Here is a 23,411-nt window from a genome sequence, read left to right as displayed (position 1 = left end):
CCCAGAGTCAGAATGCGGTCCCCAAAGTGTTCCTCCAGGACATCAAACACCCTCCTGCTTCGATGGAGCCGAGCTTCGTCTTGCATGAACCACATCTTGTCGAAATCAGGGTCACTTTGGATAATGGGGATAAAATCATCTTCCAAAACCTTCTCACCGTGCCGGCGAGAAATATCGCACCAATTACTGACTGGACATTACACACCACAGTCACCCGTCGTGGCTTACACATCACAGTCAACCGTCGTGGCTGAAGAGACTTCTCGACCGCGAATTGCGGATTCTCAGTCGCCCAATGCGCCGATTTTGCCTACTGACGAACCCATCCAAATGAATGTGGACTCCGCCGCTAAAGCAAACCATGCATGCGCATACTGATTCCCATCATGGGCCGCAGCCAACCGTGCAGTTTGAACGTCCTAACGCAAACCGTTCACAAGTTATAACGATTTTATTTCATATAGTTCAGTAATTGTCACCCGGTATATTGGTGTCTGTTCTTTTGGATATGTCTGGAAGAAGAGACATATATACAAGACGAGGACAGGCAATGAGTCCTTCAGTGTAGATGCACGCCAAGCTCGAATTCTTACAGGAATCAGAGAAATGTAACGGGTAATGAGGATAGGGGGACTACATGCGTAATGTGTGGATAAGTTGTGAATTTGGGCCTGACAGGTGTGCTAGGGTAGTCCGTGCCGTGACGGCGTAGTGGTCAGTGGATCTACCTACTACACAGAAGATCCTGCTTTGTATCTCGGTCCGGCACAAATTTTGAACTTGCCCCACTGATATAAATCAGTGCCCACTGGCAGCTAATGTCATTCAATAATTAGTGCCTTTACTATGTTTGTGTCATCAAAGATGTTGATAATTACCTACCTTACCCATGGCAGTAACATACACTCCTGGAAATTGAAATAAGAACACCGTGAATTCATTGTCCCAGGAAGGGGAAACTTTATTGACACATTCCTGGGGTCAGATACATCACATGATCACACTGACAGAACCACAGGCACATAGACACAGGCAACAGAGCATGCACAATGTCGGCACTAGTACAGTGTATATCCACCTTTCGCAGCAATGCAGGCTGCTATTCTCCCATGGAGACGATCGTAGAGATGCTGGATGTAGTCCTGTGGAACGGCTTGCCATGCCATTTCCACCTGGCGCCTCAGTTGGACGAGCGTTCGTGCTGGACGTGCAGACCGCGTGAGACGACGCTTCATCCAGTCCCAAACATGCTCAATGGGGGACAGATCCGGAGATCTTGCTGGCCAGGGTAGTTGACTTACACCTTCTAGAGCACGTTGGGTGGCACGGGATACATGCGGACGTGCATTGTCCTGTTGGAACAGCAAGTTCCCTTGCCGGTCTAGGAATGGTAGAACGATGGGTTCGATGACGTTTTGGATGTACCGTGCACTGTTCAGTGTCCCCTCGACGATCACCAGTGGTGTACGGCCAGTGTAGGAGATCGCTCCCCACACCATGATGCCGGGTGTTGGCCCTGTGTGCGTCGGTCGTATGCAGTCCTGATTGTGGCGTTCACCTGCACGGCGCCAAACACGCATACGACCATCATTGGCACCAAGGCAGAAGCGACTCTCATCGCTGAAGACGACACGTCTCCATTCGTCCCTCCATTCACGCCTGTCGCGACACCACTGGAGGCGGGCTGCACGATGTTGGGGCGTGAGCGGAAGACGGCCTAACGGTGTGCGGGACCGTAGCCCAGCTTCATGGAGACGATTGCGAATGGTCCTCGCCGATACCCCAGGAGCAACAGTGTCCCTAATTTGATGGGAAGTGGCGGTGCGGTCCCCTACGGCACTGCGTAGGATCCTACGGTCTTGGCGTGCATCCGTGCGTCGCTGCGGTCCGGTCCCAGGTCGACGGGCACGTGCACCTTCCGCCGACCACTGGCGACAACATCGATGTACTGTGGAGACCTCACGCCCCACGTGTTGAGCAATTCGGCGGTACGTCCACCCGGCCTCCCGCATGCCCACTATACGCCCTCGCTCAAAGTCCGTCAACTGCACGTAAGGTTCACGTCCACGCTGTCGCGGCATGCTACCAGTGTTAAAGACTGCGATGGAGCTCCGTATGCCACGGCAAACTGGCTGACACTGACGGCGGCGGTGCACAAATGCTGCGCAGCTAGCGCCATTCGACGGCCAACACCGCGGTTCCTGGTGTGTCCGCTGTGCCGTGCGTGTGATCATTGCTTGTACAGCCCTCTCGCAGTGTCCGGAGCAAGTATGGTGGGTCTGACACACCGGTGTCAATGTGTTCTCTTTTCCATTTCCAGGAGTGTATTTTATTTATTTACTTATTCTACTAATGCATTTAACTGAAGAGATTAGGGCGCACATGCCATTTTTTATATCTAGCCAAACTACGTGGTGAGTAAACGTTACAATATTTATACAACTGTGCAATGTACAGGCTGATTCAGAAATACTGTACACGATTTGTGGATGTAATGTATGCATCAAAGTAAGAGTAACACTTAAAGCAACTATTTCAGAGTTATGCAGTAGAAAAGGGATCACAAGTGCAACAGAAGCAACACAGAATTAATTCTTTTCAGAAAACAACGACGCGAAGAGACTTGAAATTCAACTCAACTACGTATCGTATGTTTACCTCAGGACACGTTCAGAGTGACGCCCACAGAGATGAAGACACTGACGTGCTTGAAGTCTTACCGCTCCAGGGGGCTCCGCTCACCTCATTCTGCACAGTTCACTGCCGTAGTTGTGCTACGTTCTCGATTACAGCACCATACCTGAGCTCCTTGCAACAGCCCCTAGGGTACAAGCCCACGGGTTAAGATTCAGAGATTTGGCGGTCCAAGCATCTGCTCCAGCGCGACTTGTCCACTTATCGGGATAAGCAACTCCGACATATTCTCTGGAGCTCGTCTGAAATATGCAGGGACACTGTCGACAAAGCAACATCAGTCGACACGCAGGCTTGCGCGACACGCCAGAGTCCTGTACTGGCCCATGATCTAATGTCTACCACAAATGAAATTATGTATCATAACTCGGAAATAAAGCAATTTCAAACAGAACTTTATTTCACATTTTACTCTTGTATTGATCCATACATTACGCCAACGCAGAGCGTACGGTTACTTTTGAATCGCCCTGTATAATGATAATAACAATAGTGAACTCATCTGCTATAATTACTGTTTAAAGCAATATATATAATAATAATAATCCATAACGTATAGTAATGAATATCAGGAATTTAAAAAAATGTCAGTCATTCACATTAAGCAATTTCTCCTTGTAATCTCCCCGCAAATATATTTAAATGAAAATGTGAGCCAGGAGTAACCTTCCCACAAAATATAATAACTTACAATTAAATGAATTTTTAAATATTGTAACCTCTGAATAAAGTTGATTTTAATGTAACCTCTGAACAAAATTGGCTCCCATTTATAGTCTCTGTGCAAAGAATGCATTCACACTTAATAGTCCCACAAAATTCTTTTCTCATTTAATGTCAAGTTCGAAATAAAAAAATTCCTAAACACCAAAATAATAAAAAAATTTAGTAACCTGATAAATTTTATGAGGACAGCAGCGCTGCCCTTCGGCCCTGTATTCTGAATAAAAAAGCAAAAATTCTTGCCTCAATAAAAACCGCAATTATATCTGCTCTTAAGTTGAAATTTTTCGACACAGCTTCGTGCAATGCTGGCGTATATTTTTTTTTATTATTGGAAAGAATGATCATGCATTTGAAATATTCTTTAAATTGAAATGAATGCTTTTCTTTAAAAGAGTTGCTTTATATTATAAAAATTATTATTGGGGGATTTCTTTAAACAAATTAAATTACAATTAACATACGTTATTAAATATGCGCAAGGCTACTTCTTTACTTTCTACAACAATACTCATCCTCCAGAGTCCTGACCAGAGTCCCGGGCATAGCACACAGCCGACGCATGCCGACTCCCGCCGACTAGCACGGACTAGTACGGACTACTGTCGACTGACTACTACTACTGTCGACTCGCGCGGTCAAGCGCAGACTAGCAACAGCTAACGATAAACTACTCTCTGGTCAGAGATTCTGTCATGCCTCGCCCATCGCCGGCAATGTATACGTCTTTCACCCTTTAAAAACTTGCTGAATGTGAGTGGTGATCTCTCTTTATGACCCCCCCCCCCCTCCCTCTAGACCAATTACCTTACGTGTAAATGGAGGGCAGTTGCTTTATTGGTTATGGATGTAGTTAAGGGGGTCTATTTATGCCCCTTATCCACATCCCTCTTATTTGTTGCCCAATTAGTATAATTTATGATCTCTTCCACTACAATTTATAACTAAACTAGTGGAGAAATAGGGCATTGCTCAATTATTTATTTATAGCTGTGTATCCACTCCCGTACCACGCAGCGTAATGCCTTCTGCTTAATGTTTATGACGTCATCCCTCCTGGACTACGTGTCGTATAGTGATATAATTTTGTAGGCACATTCAGCAGCATACGTGAATACTGTCTGAAAAATGTGTTACGAATGGATTCAGTAGCAGCGAAGTAACAAATTTTAACCTCATGTACGATGCCGTAGTTCTTCACGCAACTCATTGTTTATGACGTACAATGATACAATTTTTCACTTATATTCAGTGTGCTATAGTGTGTACCGTCTATAAAATGTGTCGCGAACATATTTAGTGGTAAAGAATTAATAAATTATAACGTCATGCCTCATACTGTACAGCGGAAAAGTAGCAAGCGACGAACATTTTTCCTGTCGTCATTTAGTAGGGATTGTCAGCAAGAAATAATTTCGTTAAGGTTTGAAATTATATGTAAAGTTCGTTGAAAGTCGCTAAGTGCTCTCATTCTGAAATACTGGATGAATAAAGTTTGGGAATTCATCCACTGCGGTTTACGCTCCTTTTACACCCCCCACCCCTATAGGTACGTGGTTCTTACCTCCACAACAATATTCACCTGAAAGTAAAGTATATGTGTATCAAGTTTGGTTGAAAGTGGTTCATAGGCGTAAAAGGAGATGAGGAACACACACACACACACACACATACGTACATTTTTATGATATGTATGGATTAGAGTTGTTTCTTATCCAGTTGGTTGGGGGGGGGGTCCCATAAAGTGGCTTATTTCATCTACATCTGCATGATTACTCTGCAATTCAAAGTTAAGTGCCTGACAGAGGCTTCATTGAACCACCTTCAGGCTATTTCTCTACCGTCCCCCTATCTAACAGCGTTGTGAAAAACGAAGCCTTAAATATTACCGTACGAACTCTGATCCCTCTTATTTTATTATGATGATAATTTCGCCCTATGTATGATGATAGTTTAGCCAACAAATTATTTTCTCGCTCTGAGGAGAAATTTGGTGAATGAAATTTCACGAGAACATACTGCCGCAACGAAAAACGTTTTTGTTTCAATGATTGCAACCCCAACTCACGTACCATACCCGTGGCACTCTCCTCTCTATTTCACGGTCATACAAACCGAGCTGCACTTCTATCAACTTTTTCGATGTCCTCCGTCCACCTGATTTTGTGGTATTATGTGACCAATCTGTTCATATCTCCTTCGCTTTATTTATTTCCGCTGACTGAATCAACTGAACGCCGATGGTCGCTGTCCTCACACCTGCCTGCACCATTTTGTTTGTCTCCACAAGCTAAAGTACGGAAGGAACATGCCGGTGGGTGTGAGGGGTGTTCGCCGCCATGGGATGAAAGAATTGATTGACTTGTGGGAAAAGAGACACAAAGTGGAATTAAGTGAATGATATATGTTTCTTATGCGTCATAGTATTGGGTATTAGTCGGTTACAAATGTGTAAATAACAGAGCCACAGACAATTACTGTTATGGTCGAGCACAGCAGGCACAAGAGCTGTACGTAATCACTGTATTCCGGTTAATTATATGCTCCACTGTATAATTTACTTTATACTATCACAGATCTGATTATGACTTTACTAGAGACACATTCGTTTTACAAGTAGAGTCAATAAACAGCGACACTTACAGAACAATCGTTTGCAAGTCATGGGCCGAAAACGCCGAATGAGCACTATAGAATGTACCGTGGTGCCGTATCGTATTGGAAGTCAGGACGAAGAGCTTGATTCAGGACATTTGTGATCTATCAAGCTGGGAAACAACCTCAGTTTTGCCTGCAGAGGACACCTATGCTGCACCATATGCGCATCGTGCGACATTTTGAATACCCTCTCGCCCTCTTTATGCAATCGGCTTAGTTGGCCATATTTTTTAATTTCTTGTTTAGTTTGTTAAGATAAGTGCTTTAAACTTCCCCAAAAGGGTAACGAGGAGAAAAAGGACTTTTGTAAACGTAATGCAAAAACTAATTAAGAAACAAAACGGTTTAGTTGAAGTAAAGTTTACGCAAAAAGTCAGTTGTACAATATGTTAATGCAACAACAACGTATGCTTAACATTCAAGGATGATTTTAGCGAGAAAAAGAAATGAGCTTCAAACAGTTAGGACTGGCTAAGCTGGTGACGTAAGAGGGTCTAGAGGATTTTAAAATCTCGCTCAGAGTGCATGCGCCGTAGTTTAGGTGCATTTTATAGGCCAGTTCTAGGCTGTTTCCCTGACTTGATAGACCACAGTGTCCTATATCAAATTGCTTCTTACGACTTATCCGACATCACCGTGGTACGATGTTCTACAACTGATACAGTGAGACTTTCAAAAAAAGAGAGATACCCCCCTCATCTATTCAAAAGAAAGCCGTACCTATCACTAACGTTCCTAGTGTTATTACACTGCCATTATTTACGAACAGCTAGTCAAAATGTGTTTTTCCATTAGAAATTTCACTTTGAAGCTAAGAAATAATTTTCACAAACAGCACATTTAGACTGAAAATAAATGTGCACACAGCTCTAGAACATTTGCCATACTTGTGCAAATATTGAATATGTAGCCACCAAATTTATGTTATATACACAGAGAACTGTACTCTATCTGCTGAATTACTCATTATTGTCACATTTACTATATGGAGGTAATTATAAAGCAGTCAATATAATCCTTAAACACGATACGATTCATTCAAATATTCACAGGCACTGTTGCCTACGGCGAGGCCACCAACCACATAATGGTGTAGTGCTGGTTGCCGCCATAGTGCTGGTTGCCGCCATTCCCATACGCCAGCGACAGTAAACCCACCGCTGTAAAAAGAAAAGCCTCCCAACGAAAAAGGAGTAGATCAAAAATAACGAGAGCCAGAAAGCTATGCCTGTGACGAAAGCTATGCCTGTGACCAAAGCTGTGGCAACTACACAAAAACAGCAAATATGAGGAGACTGACTCCGATTCCGACACCTTTTTGAAAATTGACGAAAGCATGGATGTTCCCTTCAGAAAATTCACACCATATCCAGCACATGTAGGTGGAGGAAATTATGTCTGCCTAAATTTTGAGGGGGAAAGACAAATTTATACAGCTACATAGAGTCCGCACCATACGAAAAGTACTGGAAGAGTACCTAGAAGTCCTGTCTCTAAAGCCTGTGGACAAGGGCAAAATAGTTTTCCAGTTAAATTAAAAAAGACATTTCTCTTATTAATAAGAGGTATGTGATAGGGAAATGGTCAATTCCTCATATTAGTACTTGGGGTGAGAAATATCAAACGACGACTCTACTTTGTGCATAATGGTTCTGCTGATTTTCATGAAAAAATACAAGTCATTGATTCTCTTTTGCGTATGTCTTTCTTTGTATTATGTCAATATATTAAGTATGATTGTAAATACTTCTTGCTCATTGCTGGTTGACTTCATAGTATTAAAAACAGGAAAGCAAATTAAGAAATTTCTGTAGTTACCACCGACGTACGTTTCGCGCCATTAAAAATCCTAGAAGCATCTCCCACAGAAAAATCCCAATTATACAACTGTATTATCTTGTGTGTTCTCTATTTCATTTATAAGATCTCAATTTTCTATCTTCAGTGTACATAACAATATCACACGTATATTATATATTTGATGAAACATTATTAAGAATTTCTGTCCCAAAACATACACTGCTACTATTCTTTCTAGTCTTCATTTATAACTTTAGGAATTAAATACTCTGTAATAATTACAATTTTTTCCTAACACTTACTCTTTTACTTTCAAAAATACAGACTAATTTTGTGATTTTGCATCATATTTAAGGGAGGAAAGGACATCAAACGGGCCGACTTGGAGCAAGAGAGGTACCACAGGACATTTTAATTTCCACTGTCTACACTTGTACAAATAATTTCATGAAACCTTGTCAGCATGACCAGGAAGGATTCAGGATTCACACTCATAGCAGTGGAAGTTAAAAAACATAATAAAATAATTTTTAACATGTCAACTTTCATCATTTTTTCACTTAGTGCTGACTGCATTTGTTGCTATAGGTACACTATTCTTCATAAGTAAGAGAGATTCTTCAATGAATTTTGCACAGCATACAAAACATACCTACAGGTGTGCGAAACTCTAGAATTTATTTAATTATGAAAAAATGAATGAGCTGTTACATTTTAAACTTTATGGTTAGAAAAACTCAAATTTTATACTCTGTTTGTAAACAGAGCGATAAGCGGCTGCGTAATCACAGAGGTCAACGCTCGCACAGAGTGACTCCCTTGTGGCTGATGCAACACGCTCAATAATTAAGGGGAAGGGAAAGGGAATAGGCCTATTTTATTTAATAGATTTGGAAAATTCTAGTGTTTCATACACCTGTAAGTATGGTTTGCATGCTGTCCAAAATTTATCGAAGTATCTCACTTACTTATGAAGAAAAGTGTACCTATAGTAACAAATGCAGCCAATATCAAATGAAAAAATGATGAAGATTCACAAGTAAAAAATTTATTTTGTTATGGTTTTGAACTTCCACTGTTACGAGTGTGAATCCTGAATCCTTCCTGGTCTTGCTGACAAAGTTTTATGAATTTATTTGTAGAAGTATAGACAGTGGAAATTAAATTTTCCTGCGGTGCGTCTCCTCCTCCAAGTCGGCCCATTTGATGTCTACCCCCTTAACTGACCTTGCCCAGTACACCCCGAAATGTAGAAACTTAACCTACGTTTAGGCAACGTCTGCACACTAACATCTGTACACACTCACATTGCAGGAGCCAGCTTGCTGCTCGACGCCAGCTGCGCAGATCATGGTGGGGTAGACCGGGTACTCGAAGCCGTCCCAGAAGAGAGACGAGCACAGCTCCTGGTTCCACACCACGATGTCCACTTTCTGCAGCTCAGCCGGAGAGCTTCCACCGAACTGAAAGATGTGTTACTTCTCGTTAGAGCGTCCCAAAACTACAATGAAACTGTTTACAGCTTGAGCCAAGGTAAAATTTGCTGTTTTGAAGAGCGTGCCGCAGCGCGTAGTGTGAAGCAGTCGCCCTCCGTCTCTGGCGGTGGCGCCGCTGTGGCAGTCACAGCTTTGGTGTCTCTCTCTGGTGGAAAGCGGGAAAGGTTGCCTGTTCACGTGCATTTAAGGGGCGCTATAAGCTCTCCAGGACCCCCCAAATTCTATAAGTCCCTCCAGATCCTTGAGCGTCATGCACTCCGCCTCGCCTTCCGTATACGCCTCCCGTCCCCCACGCGGATCCTCTATGATCTCATTCCTTTCCCCCATCTGCTCCTATTCCTCGAACATATCCGCATCCTCTACACCTCCCGCCGTCTTGAACCCCCTCACCCCCTGTTTGCTCCTCTCCTCTCCGATCCCCGCCCCCTGCCACGTCTTCACCGTTGTGTCCCCCCTACCCTCCATCTCTACACCCTACATCTCCTTTCCCAAGGTGGCTTCCATCAACTCTACCTCCCGGATGATGCCCTCTCTCCCTCCATTTATCCCTCCTATCAACTCTGATCCTCACTCCCCCTCCTTTCCTCTGTCCTTTTCCCGGGCTCCCTCTCCCCCCCCTTCCATCCTCTTTCTTCCCCACCTCCCCTCTCTTTGCCCCCTTCTCTCCCCCGAGTCCTTTTACATCTCCCTCCTCTGCCTCCTCTCATTCCCTCTCGCGTCTGCCCTTCTCCCCCTTTATTAGTCCTCTCCCTCCTTGGTTCCCCCCCCCCTTTTCGTTTTTTCCTCTCCTCCCTCCTTGTTTTTCTCACTCCTCCAGGTCGCCCCCCCCCCCCCATCTGCCTTTGGATCGGGAGTGCCATATTTGTGCCGCCATTTTCGTGCAGTGTTTTACGGTGTGTTTTTCCAGTGAGTGTTCCGTGTTGTGTCTTTTGGAAGTGTAGCGAACAGCCATCATACTGTCGCCCATCTGCCTTTGGATCGAGAGTGCCATATTTGTGCCGCCATTTTCGTGCAGTGTTTTACGGTGTGTTTTTCCAGTGAGTGTTCCGTGTTGTGTCTTTTGGGAAGTGTAGCGAACAGCCATCATACTGTCGCTGGGTGTGATTTTTTTATCTCTTGTGAACAGACACCAGACTGTCGCCATGTTTTTTAATTGTGTGTCTACTATGTTACTTGTCTGATTCCTGTGTATTTTATCAACATTGCCAACCCCTTTTGCTTTCTGTTTTAACTTTCCGCATTTTTACGCCATTTTACACTTTAAATCACCATTTTATCGCCTGTTTTTCCTTGTTTCTTTCTTCTTCCTTTTTTTTAAAAAAAAGTCTGTAGGCTGTAGAGCAGCGTAGTAAGCTGCTGCCAGCCCGCCCCCTTCGGGGGGAATTGAAAATCAATAAAGAAAAAAAAAAACACTCTCCAGGAGTCAGTCTGGAGTCTCGGCGAGTATAGGCAGTTGTTCAGTCGGAGTGAGTCTGGGTCAATCACTCGTCACCGGTTGCTGGTCTCTCGCTCGCATTTGTGCGGCAGTCAGTGTCTGTTTGTCGTCCGGAGTGCTAATATATGTTAGGTCGCCGGTCTGCTCGAGTTTGTTCAGGCAATGGGCATTGGCGGTTGGATCGATCGGTTGGTCGGTCGCGCACTGGGACACAAGATTGCTTGTCCGTCTTGAGCGTCGGCGCTTGTGAGGTCGCCACTGCAGTCCAGTGGGCCGCGCCGTATAGCGAGGGGTAGTGACTTCGCGGCCGACACGAGAGCAACAGGAGCCAACCTACGACATCGGTCTGGCCAGTGCGAGCTGCGACGCCGTGAGACGGGAGATCCGCGCGCCTTCCTGCGTCCGTTGAAGCATCTGGCAGCGGACAGTTCGGGAGAGCGTTTTGGGTGTGCTGCGCCAGGTCTTCGCCAGACATCGCAATTGAATAGAAGTTAAGTGATTCGAGATATGTTGTTTCATTAACTTGTTAAATTCTACTTGTTCTCTTGGTCAGTCTCTCGTCCCCATCTTGCTCGTCTGTCTCCCGTCCGCATTTCTTAGGCAGCTAGTGTCTCTCTGTCTGTTTGTCGATCTGCCGTACGTTAATAGCTGCCTCTGTCATGTTTGTCGGATTTAGTATTAACGAATTTATTGCTTAAGGTGTAAAGACCGAATTCCTGGAATATGTTTTATCTTGCCTATCATCTTGAGAGGCGGTATATGTGTAATATAGAACATGTTTGTACATTTTATGTAAGACTGCATTTCATGGGTTTTTATTCGCCACCCTTCCACCATAAGAGTTCTTTAAAAACAGCCGCGCGGGATTAGCAGAGCGGTCTCAGGCGCTGCAGTCATGGACTGTGCGGCTGGTCCCCGCGGAGGTTCGAGTCCTCCCTCGGGAATGGGTGTGTGTGTTTGTCCTTAGAATAATTTAGGTTATGTAGTGTGTAAGCTTAGGGACTGATGACCTTAGCAGTTAAGTCCCATAAGATTTCACACATTTGAACATTTTTGAACTTTAAAAACACGTTGCACTTTCGGTGGCAAATAATTTTTAATGTGAGTGTTTTGTACCATTTCCATCCCTCTTACGGGGTGCATAGTTCATGTGTTTCTGTGAGTTGTTAAAATTTTTAGTTTAAAGTAATCAGATGTGTTGCAGATTTGCACCAGTGTAGTCTTTCAGATGTTACTGTGAGCGGTCGTGACTACGGCCGTTTTAAAAGGGAGCGGCAAGGTTCTCAGCCCGAAAGCTCATACTATCAAAAAAAAAATTGTTATTTCTGCCTCTGAATAAATTGTAACTTGATATTTACAGGGTGCTTTCTGATTATAATTTTAAATCTGTTTAAAAAAAAAAAGGCTTTTAGGAATATAATTTCCATTTATTAAAAAAATTTTGTTTAATTTGTTTCATCAGTTACCAATTGGCAACTACCTCCATGTTCACATAGTGTGATTAAATGTGTTAATGTTCTTGATGAATCGCTAGTAAATAAAGTAAATTCTTAACAAAAGGTTTTGAAAGTAAAATTCATGGTTCACAGCTATCGAACACTCACACTCAAAAACAGTTTCACTCCGAAGAGATGAGTAAAACTGAAAAAATACTCTTTATGAAACACAAAAGATATTACCGTGAAATAAATATCAGAGACATGCACTCCAGAACACTTCTTAGAGGATATTAAAATGCGGTGTGTCGACCTTTCACCTTTGTGACGGCTTGAATGCTGCAGAGTACACTCTCAACGAGGTGCCGAATGTATGTCGAGGAACGGCGGCCCATTCTTCCTCAAAAGCTCAAACCAGAGAACGTAGTGATGGTCGCTGGGGTTTGGAGGAAGTCGAAGTTGCGACTCATCCTAAAAATGCTCCATTGTGTTCAAGCCGAGACTCTGGATAGGCCAGTCTAATTCAAGAAAGTTATTGTCTACAAACCATTGTCTCAATAATGCCTTTTTATACAGTACACGTTGTCATACTGATACAAACCATATCTTCTCCGCACTGTTGTTATACTGGATGCATTACACAATGTTGTAAAATGTGTTCTCATCCAGTTTGTTTGCTTGGTGACCAGTTGATTTGAGTTTTGATTTAAATGTTATGTGGAGGGGTTCGTGGACAAGTGAGTGAAAAAGTGTTCGGTGATATTATGATTATTCTCTTTTGGAATTTAATTCTATTATTTTACCTGTTAGTGTAAACAGTGAATTGTTTGGCAGCTGTACTTGATCATTCAACAGGGTTTTCCTTTCTGCTGTTAAATGATCACGTACACAGGCCGAACAATTCATTGTTTACACTAATAGATAAAATAATAGAATGACACTCCAAACGAGGATTATTATCGTAGTAATAATAATAAGACCGAAAACCTTTTCACTCACTTGTCCTTGAACCCCTCCACAGAATATTTAAACCAAACTCAAATCAGCTGATCACCAAAGCTTTCAACCACACACACACACACACACACACACACACACACACACACACACACACACATATATATATATATATATATATATATATATATATATATATATGTACGTGTGTGTGTGTGTGTGTGTGTGTGTGTGTGTGTGTGTGTGTGTGTGTGTGCGTGTGCTCTTCAGCTCACTCTCTCTCTCTCTCTCTCTCTCTCTCTCACACACACACACACACACACACACACACGCACACACACACACACACACAAATATAAACATAAGGATTAGGCGTTCGCTTTAAACATATACTTCGTTAGTTTGGCAACATGTAGGTAAACAAACCAAACAGGAGGAAAAACACATAATGAACTCACAAGAATTACGCCTTTAAAAGCACAATGTTCGAACAAATGGCTATAACTTGTGACAAAAGAATAATAGTGCAGCACAAAGAAGAAGGAAAACATGGTGAACAGCGTGAAATAAAAAAGTTCGGAATACAAAATTGTGCTTACGTTTCGGAAATGAAGGGTACTGCGACCTCCAGACCAGATGAGAGGAAACGCGGATGCCAAGAATCTGCAAGTGATTACCAATTTTCATTAAAAAAAAACGCGACGTTAACTGTTTGATAATCCAAAAATAACAAAACTGCATCATTCTAGATGCCACTGAAGATGCCTTAGAGTAAGAAAAAGACGGAATGCGTCTGGGAAAAATAAATTAAGTTGCAGCAAGGAAAGGCGGTTTTATTTACAAAACAAGTTTTCATGCCCTTCCGCTTTTAGTGTTTTCTTGGGCGTGATAAGAAGGCCACATAGTAATACCCCCCCACCCCACCCCCCCACCCCCCTACACACACACACACACCACAACGCCACTTCCTCTGCGCTTCACTTTCGGCACTTCACATGATGGCACGTAACGTTTCCGAGGCGCTCGCAAAACCCAGCGCCTGCCATCGGATTGCCACAGGGCGTAGGGTGAATGATCACTCCAGGTGACGCGTTCCCAGTCATCCACTGTCCAGTGGCGTCACTCTTTCCAGCACCTCAAGTGTCGCTTAAGACTGGCTACAGAGATGTGTGACGTATGAGAAACTGCGCGACCATTGTACCCACACTCTCTTAACTCGGTACGCACAGCCACTGTGTGAGCTGGACTGCTGGTTGGTTCAAATGGCTCTGAGCACTATGGGACTTAACATCTGTGGTCATCAGTCCCCTAGAACTTAGAACTAATTAAACCTAACTAACCTAAGGACATCACACACATCCATGCCCGAGGCAGGATTCGAACCTGCGACCGTAGCGGTCACGCGGTTCCATACTGAAGCGCCTTTAACCGCACGGGCACACCGGCCGGCGACTGCTGGTTGCATTTTGGAATTAGCGAATGATGGCATACACTGGTTTCCTGTGATTTTTTACAACCATTTCACCTGTGAAGCGTTTTGAAATGTTTAAATAAGTGTGCGCCTTGGTTGACGTGATGTGTGACTTCGTAAGAGATAGATAAACGTCAGCTGACTTTAAAACGTTGAAAATAACCTTCCCTCATTTCCCGAACGTACGTTTCGCATCAACTCAGTCAAGAGCAGAAGTGAAAGATGTGTTAAAACGATTCTCACCTGCAATCGATTCACTGCAGTACCTCACATGGGATACCTCCTAACACTGTGCCAGCGTAGTGGAGCAGCTTGACGTGGCATGTACTCACCAAGTCCTTGAAAGTCCACTGCAGAAATACCGAGCCGCGTTGCCTCTACAGCCGTCCATAATTCCGAAAATGTTACTGGTGCAGGGTTTTGGGTACGAACTGACCTCTCCATTATGTCCCATAAATGTTTGAATTAAGTCGGGTGATGGTGAGGGAATTAGGTTAGGAAATGAGACACTTAAAGTAGTAAAGGAGTTTTGCTATTTGGGGAGCAAAATAACTGATGATGATCGAAGTAGAGAGGGTATAAAATGTAGACAGGCAATGGCAACGAAAGCTTTTCGGAAGAAGAGAAATTTGTTAACATCGAGTATAGATTTAAGTGTCAGTAAGTCGTTTCTGAAAGTGTTTGTATGGAGTGTAGCCATGTATGGAAGTGAAGCATGGACGATAACTAGTTTGGACAAGAAGAGAATAGAAGCTTTCGAAATGTGGTGCTACAGAAGAATGCTGAAGATTAGATGGGTAGATCATATAACTAATGAGGTGATATTGAATAGGATTGGGGAGAACAGAAGTTTGTGGCTCAACTTGACTAGAAGATGGGATCAGTTGGTAGGACATGTTCTGAGGCATCAAGGGATCACCAATTTGGTATTGGAGGGCAACGTGGAGGGTAAAAACCGTAGAGGGAGATCAAGAAATGAATAAACTAAACAGATACAGAAGGATGTAGGTTGCAATAGTTATTGGGAGATGAAGAAGCTTGCACAGGATAGAGTAGCATGGAGAGCTGCATCAAACCAGTCTCAGGACTGAAGACCACAACAAGAACAACAACAACAACAACAAATGTGCGATGGGATTCAGGTCGGGCGATCTGAGTGGCCAAACCATTCGCTCGACATGTCCAAAATGTTGCAGTCCGGTGACATGGTGCATTGTAGCTGAAAATAGCCATTTACAGGCAGTTATGAATTCAGTTGGATAAGAGCACGTAGTCCATTTCATACAAAAAAGACTACACCATTATGAAACCACTAACAGCTTGCACAGTACTTTATTCATAATTTGGGTCCACGGCTTCGTGGGGTTTGGGCCACACTTGAAAGCTCTTGCTAACCGATATCATGATTCACCTGACTGGGCCACAACTTTCCAGTCGTCCAGGGTCAAATCTATGTGGTCTTGTGCCCAGGAGAGGCGCTGCTGGCGATGTCGTACTGTTAGCGAAGGAATGATAATTAAATAAAGACCCTAATCTGAGGATAGGCGTTGATACACATCAACGGAGACAGTTGAAAATGTGTGCCCCGATTGGGACTCGAACCCGGGATCTCCTGTTTAGAAGCTCTACCCATCTGAGCCACCGAGGGCACAGAGGATAGTGCGACTGCAGGGATTTATCCCTTGCACGCTCCTCGTGAGACCCACATTTCCAACTTAATGCCCACACACTACATTCGTAGTGCTCCTGCCCATTACACTCATTACTCGCGGCAGACCATCTTACCGAGTCCCGTTAGAGTTCGAGCAATGCGTGTGCATCCAGCACAGAAGAAGAAGGTCAATCGCTGGTTAGCCTTAAATATATGAAGATGGTATCTGTTCTTTCGGACATGTCCGAAAGAACAGGTACCATCTTCATATATGTTAGCGAAGGCTCTCTCGCCGCTCGTCTGCTGCCATAGTCCATTAATACCAGATTTCGCTGCACTGCCCAAACGGATACGTTCGTCGTACATCCCACATTGATTTCTGCGGTTATTTCACACAGTGCTGCTTGTGTGTTAGCACTCACAACTCTATGCAAACGCCGCTGCTCTAGGTCGTTCAGTGAAGGCCGTCGACCATTGCGTTTCCAGAAAGAGATTTTCACTCTGCAGCGGAGTGTGCGCTGATATGAAACTTCCTGGCAGATTAATACTGGGTGCCGGACCGAGACTCGAACTCGGGACCTTTGCCTTTCGCGGGCAAGTGCTCTACCAACTTAGCTACCCAAGCACGACTCACGCCCCGTCCCCACAGCTTTAGGAGACGAGGTACTGGCAGAAGTAAAGCTGTGAGGACGGGGCGTGAGTCGTGCTTGGGTTGCTCAGTTGGTAGAGCACTTGCCCGCGAGAGGCAAAGGCCCCGAGTTCGAGTCTCGGTCCGGCACACAGTTTTAATCTGCCAGGAAGTTTCGACCACTGCGTTATCCGTAGTCAGAGATAACGCCTGAAATTTGGTGCTATGGCACACTCTTGAAAATGTGGATCGCGGAATATTGTATTCCCTAACGACTGAGTAATAAATTTCTGAGAATTTACGTTTGGAGCACTCCATTGTATGCTAGTGAAACACGGACTGTAGGAAAACCGGAACAGAACAGAATCGAAGCATTTGAAATGGGGTGCTACACAACAATGTTGAAAATTTGCTGGGATTATAATGTAAGGAATCAGGTGGTTCTTCGCAGAATCGGCGAGGAAAGGAATATATGCAAAAGTCTGACAAGAAGGAGGTACTGGGTGGTAGGACATCTGTTAAGACATCAGAGAACATCTTTCACGGTACTGGACGGTGAAAGCTGTGTAGGAAGAAGACAGATACTGGAATGCATCCACTAAATAATTGGGGACAACGGCCTTGCCGCAGTGGATACACCTATTCCCGTCAGATAACCGAAGTTTAGCGCTGTCGGGCGTGGTCGGCACTTGGGTGGGTGACCATCCGGGCCGCCATGCGCTGTTGCTATTTTTCGGGGTGCACTCAGCCTCGTGGCTGGCGTACTGGCCAGCCTGACTGCGGTTTTCCGGCGGTTTCCCACGCCCGTTGAAGCAAAAATACACGATGGACCCACAGTTAGAATACTACTGCACAGAGAGCAAAGTTTTCGCTGTTCATCGATAGGGGTCACATACAGTGATGAGCCAAAAGATTATGACCACCTCCTTAATGGCTTGTTTGTCCGTCTTTGGAACGAAATACATCACTGATTCTGCGTATCAGGAATACCACAGTTGGTTAGCAGGTTTTTGGAGGTATGTGGCATTGGATGTCTTCGCACAGGCCATGTAATTCGCGCAAATAACCCGCCCCTGACTTCTGTACGCGGTGATGGTGCCAGATAGCGACCCAAGTGGATTCCATAGGATTTACATCAAGCAAATTTGGTCTCCAAGACATCAAAGTGACTTCACTATTATACTCCTCAAACCACTGTAGCATGGTTCTGCCTCTAGGACACGGACAATTATCCTATTGGAAGATAACATCGTCGTTGGGGGAGACATCAAGCATGAACGGATGCAGATGGTTCGCAGCCGTCATCGTGTCTTCGATTACCACCACAGGTCCAATGCAAGCGCAGGAGAATGTCTCACGTAGCATAATCCTACTCCCAACAGCCTTAGTGCGTGGCGCGCTCCATGTTCCGAGCCGCCGTTCATCTCGATGACGGCGTTTGTGGAGACGACCATCAACCTAGTGTAGCAAAAGTGTGATTCACCCGGAGAGCCGACACGTTCCCATTGATCGACGGTCGAATCCCGACGGACCTGTGCCCACTGCATTCGTAATTGACGATATCGTTGGGTCAACATGTGAACATGTGGGGTAGTCTGCTGCAGAGCTCCATGTTCAACAAGGTACGGTGAATGGTTGAAAGGTGGCTACACTGAGTCACAGCGCCAGAGATTGCACCAGAGAGTATTATTCAGCCGCCTCCACAGGCAGTAGTTGTTCAGAAGCGGTGGTAAGTGGAGACTTCTTGTCGAGAAGCGGTGGTAGAGAGTGCTTGTGGAGATGTTGCAGTAGCGTGTCGTTGTTGAGAAATTCCCATGGAAAGTGTTTGTTCAGATGTTGTCATATTGTTTTGATGGGCTAGACACCAGATGTTATTGGATTAGGGATGCTGTAATGTGCTTTTCGTCAATATATATGAAGGTAAAAAAATTCCTTTTTTTAATTATTTCAATGTCTTGAACAATAATGCCTCTTGGTCACAGGTTCAGTCAACAAAGCATCTGGCTCGTGTTCATGTATTAGACCCTAATTCGGGTTTCTATGTGCAATTATAGTATTTCAGTTTTATTTAATTAATTCAGTCTAAATGGTATCTAAAATATCTTGTCTTATTGAGGAAGTACCGTGCCAGATGCGTACGTTGAATCACACTTCCACACACAGAACAGTTACATTTGTGTTTTGTTGTTTTGTAGGTTTTATAGTTGCTGGGGACTTAATTAATTAATTGTGTTAACGGAAGTTTTGTTTCATTCTTTGTTGTTATTCTATGCAGTCCAGATTGCGTACTATTACTAGTCAGGGCCAACCGGTTACGAGACAGCGTAACCGTACAGACAGTAAAATTATTTGCATAATAAAATTTATTTAATTAAGGCGCCATGCATGGTGTGCTTCATAACACTTGTGCGTGCACCAGCATTGTGCTTGATTCAAATGGCTCTGAGCACTATGGGACTTAACATCTGAGGTCATTAGCCCCCTAGAACTTAGAACTACACTACTGGCCATTAAAATTGCTACACCATGAAGATGACATGCTACAGACGCGAAATTTAACCGACAGGAAGAAGATGCTGTGATATGCAAATGATTAGCTTTTCAGAGCATTCACAAAAGCTTGGCGCCGGTGGCGACACCTACGTGAGGGAAGTTTCCAACAGATTTCTCATACACAAACAGAAGTTGACCGGCGTCGCCTGGTGAAACGTTGCTGTGATGCCTCGTGTAAGGAGGAGAAATGCGTACTATCACGTTTCCGACTTTGATAAATGTCGGATTGTAGCCTATCGCGATTGCGGTTTATCGTATCGCAACATTGCTGCTCGCGTTGGTCGAGATACAATGACTGTTAGCAGAATATGGAATCGCGGGGTTCAGGAGGGTAATACGGAACGCCGTGCTGGATCCCAACGGCCTCGTATCACTAGCAGTCGAGATGACAGGCATCTTATCCCCATGGCTGTAACGGATCATGCAAATACGTCTCCATCCCTGAGTCGACAAATGGAGACGTTGAAAGGTGGCTACACTGAGCCACAGCGCCAGAAATCGCGCCAGAGAGTATTGTTCCGCCGCCTCCACTGGCAGTGCTTATTGAGACGTAGCGGCAAGCAGTTCTTACCGAGAAGTTGTGGTGGACACTGCTTGTCGTGAAGTCAGAGTGAGATGTGGTAGTGGAGAGTGTTGTTCCATGTTTTATGCAGTGGTTTGATGGGAGAGATAGCAGATGTTGTTCTAATGGAGATATTGTAATGGTCAGAGTGCATTTCGTCAATATATATGGAGGTATTTTCTTTTATTCTTTCAGTGACCTGAATAATGTGTCATTACAGGTTCGGTCAACAAAGCATCTGGCGTGTGTTCTTGTATTAGAGTGTAATTCTGGTTTTCTTGCGCAATTATAGTATTTCTAATTTTCTTTTATCACGTCAGTATAATTGCTATTTAAAAATTCTTGTCTTGTTGAAGAAGAACCGTGCCAGATGTGCGTTGAGTCATACTACCACATACAGAACAGCTACACTTGTGTTTGTTGTTTCGTAGGTTTTATAGTTGCTGGGGACTTAATTAATTAATTGTATTAACGAAAATTTTCATTTCATTCTTTGTTGTTCCATGCAGTCAGATTGCGTACAAAAACTAGTCAGGGCCAGCCGTTTACGAGACTTGCGTAATCGGACTTACAGCTACTAAAAATATTTGCATTTTTTTTTATTTAACTAAGCCACCATGCACGTGGCGACCGCTGCTTCGGATCGTCCCTTGGAATTCTTCTGATTGTAAAAATAGTAGACAGTAGTATTGTTGTAGTAATTTGTAGTTTAGTAATTGTAGTCTATTTTGCATGTGTAGATTTGGTAATTGACATTCTTTTAATGGTATTTTTCAAAATTTAATTTTTATTGTCTTGTATACGCGTTTGACGATTTAATGCAATTATTTCAATTGTTCATTAATCGTGTTTGAGGGAAACATTCCGTGTGAATGATATTGTTGATGATAAAGTGTCATTGTGTGTAATTTTCATATAGTGACGAGCTTTGTATGTTTTGTAAATGATTACGCGATCGATGAAGAAGGCAAAAATGATGGATAGTGAAAATGACGAAATTGTTAACATGGCGAACTCGCCAACACAGGAGAACAGTATGATGAATAATGAAGTGCAAAACAATTTAATAAGTCGGGAAAATAGTCCGGAACCATTTCAAAAATTTTCTCAATCAGAAAATTCACAGAATACGAGATTAACGATAGAAGATTCTGAAATATTATCGAACACAGATAGCGTTATGGCTATGCAGAAGGAAGTTAGTTTTGCGGGAAATGTTAGGGGCGAAAAGAATTTCGAACCGGCTAACATGGAGCAGTTGATGGATGCTATATTACCTTTGGGATCACAGATGGGAACTTTGCGATCTGAATTAAAAACAGAGATAGGGACAATTAAAACACAGATGGGAACAATGGAAACACGGTTAGACTCACTGGGGTCACAAATGGGAACAATGGAAACACGGTTTGGATCTGAATTAAAAACAGAGATGGGAACTTTGGAAACACGGTTAGATTCACGAATAGGGACATGTTTCAAAAATATGAAAGAGGAATTAAAGAAAGAAATCAGAGAAGAAGTACAACCGATTTTGAATGCTCACAATAATAGATTAGTTGCAGTAGAGATTAGACATAGGGAACAGGATAGAGAACAGGAAGAAAGAGATCGCGTGATAGTACAAAATTTTTCAGAGTTAAATTTACATCGTGCACACGATAAGGAAGAAATAATTCTAAGAACCGAGGAATCCGTACAAAATGACAGAATAAATAACTTAACGCAACAGTGTGAACAGTTAACTACTAAATGTGACAATACCGAAACCCGAGTCGAGACACTTACGGAAGACGTAAACTTATCGGAAAGAGTGGAGGAGATTTCAGATAAATTGTCAAATCTTAGTTTAAATGGGGACACAGATTCAGATGATACAACTCCATTGCCATTTGCAGAAACCGAAGAGTACCAGAACATAAATAAGCATGTTGAAAATCAGGGAGAATTTAATGAACGCGTTAAAAGGGAAGTTGAGGCATTACGAAAGCAAGTCAAACAAATCGAAGGCGAAATTGTAGGAAAACACAGCAAAAGAAATTTGGAATCACAGATAGCAGAGGGGTTTGAAGAAAGTAATTTATTTCATTTACGGGATGCAACAAGAGAGCGCCAGGCGCGCGAACTTGACAATAATCGACATTCGGACTGGGACAGACGCGGTAGGTCTTTGTCGTCACGAGGCGAAAACTTTGACTATAAACACTTTTTAACTGTTCGGAAATTTAAGATCTTTCGTAATTCTAACAATGACATACATCCATGTTCATGGTTAGATCAATTTACGTACGCACTTCCGCCAAATTTGCCACTAAGTCACAAACTGAAATTTATGTGCAGCTATTAAAGTCCTCAGGGGATTCACTACTCTAAGTGAATATGTGCCGTAGCGAGCATAGGGCCCCGAGCTGTAGTGGTGCTATTTCCCTTTTAGTTTTCTGTACCGCTGCCTACTCTTTTACTATTCTTTGCATCTATGAAAACAATTCTTCGAATATCAATCTATCTAGAGAGCGTGTAAAAAATAATCGGATATGACTATTTTACCCAAAAGTGATTTCGGAAATTAGCGTTTGGACTTACTTTATCTTCAGCAGCATTCATTCGTAGTTTAAACGAAATTTTACCTGTTCATCTTCGTGACAATATTACTTCATATGTTGACGATATTCTTATTGCTAAACGTTCTTGGAGTGAGCACAACAAAATTTTGGATTCATTACTACGTATCTTTGCAAGAGTTGGCATTACAGTAAACTTGGAAAAATCTGAATTTGGTCGTTCTCAGGTGAAATTTCTCGGTCACATTATTTCTACAGAAGATATTCTTCCGGATCCAGAGAAACTAGACGCTATTCGTAATTATGCTGTTCCTACCACAAAACGTGATCTTCGTAGTTTCCTTGGTGTCTGTAATTTTCTTAGACGCTTTGTTAGATTGGACAATTTGGCCACACCTCGTTTATGTGAACTATCTGGAAAGAAATCTAATTGGTGTTGGGATGAGGAAGCTCAGTCAGAATTTGAACAACTTCGTGATGCTTTAGTTGCTGCTCCACTTCTTTCACACCCGGATTTATCTAAAGATTTTTGTTTGGCGACGGACTCATCATACAAAGGCCTAGGTGCACATTTATTTCAAGAGATAGAAGAAAACGGGGTTGTAGTACAAAAGACTATTGCATTTGGAAGTCGTGTTCTCTCTAAATCAGAAAAGAATTATTCGATTACGGAACTTGAAGCTTTGGCTGTTGTTTGGGCTTTTACAAAATTTCGCACATTTTTGTTTGGCAGACATACTAAGGTTTACACCGATCATCGAGCTCTTGAGTTTCTTATGTCGACAA

The 23,411-nt window shown here is 43.2% G+C and overlaps 1 protein-coding gene across 1 annotated transcript in view; it reads right to left on the bottom strand.

Annotated features, from left to right (window-relative positions):
* LOC126163396 (mite allergen Der f 3-like) overlaps nt 1–23,411 on the bottom strand; it is a 109,059-nt gene that overhangs the window by 955 nt on the left and 84,693 nt on the right. Inside the window, exon 6 of the mRNA XM_049920173.1 lies at nt 9,183–9,338. Within this exon, the coding sequence (XP_049776130.1) occupies nt 9,183–9,338 (156 nt within the window). The remainder of the gene's footprint in view (nt 1–9,182; nt 9,339–23,411) is intronic.

This window comes from Schistocerca cancellata, chromosome 1, assembly GCF_023864275.1.
Source record: "Schistocerca cancellata isolate TAMUIC-IGC-003103 chromosome 1, iqSchCanc2.1, whole genome shotgun sequence".
Lineage (NCBI taxonomy): Eukaryota > Metazoa > Arthropoda > Insecta > Orthoptera > Acrididae > Schistocerca > Schistocerca cancellata.
This window is presented reverse-complemented; position numbering and strand designations above follow the sequence as displayed.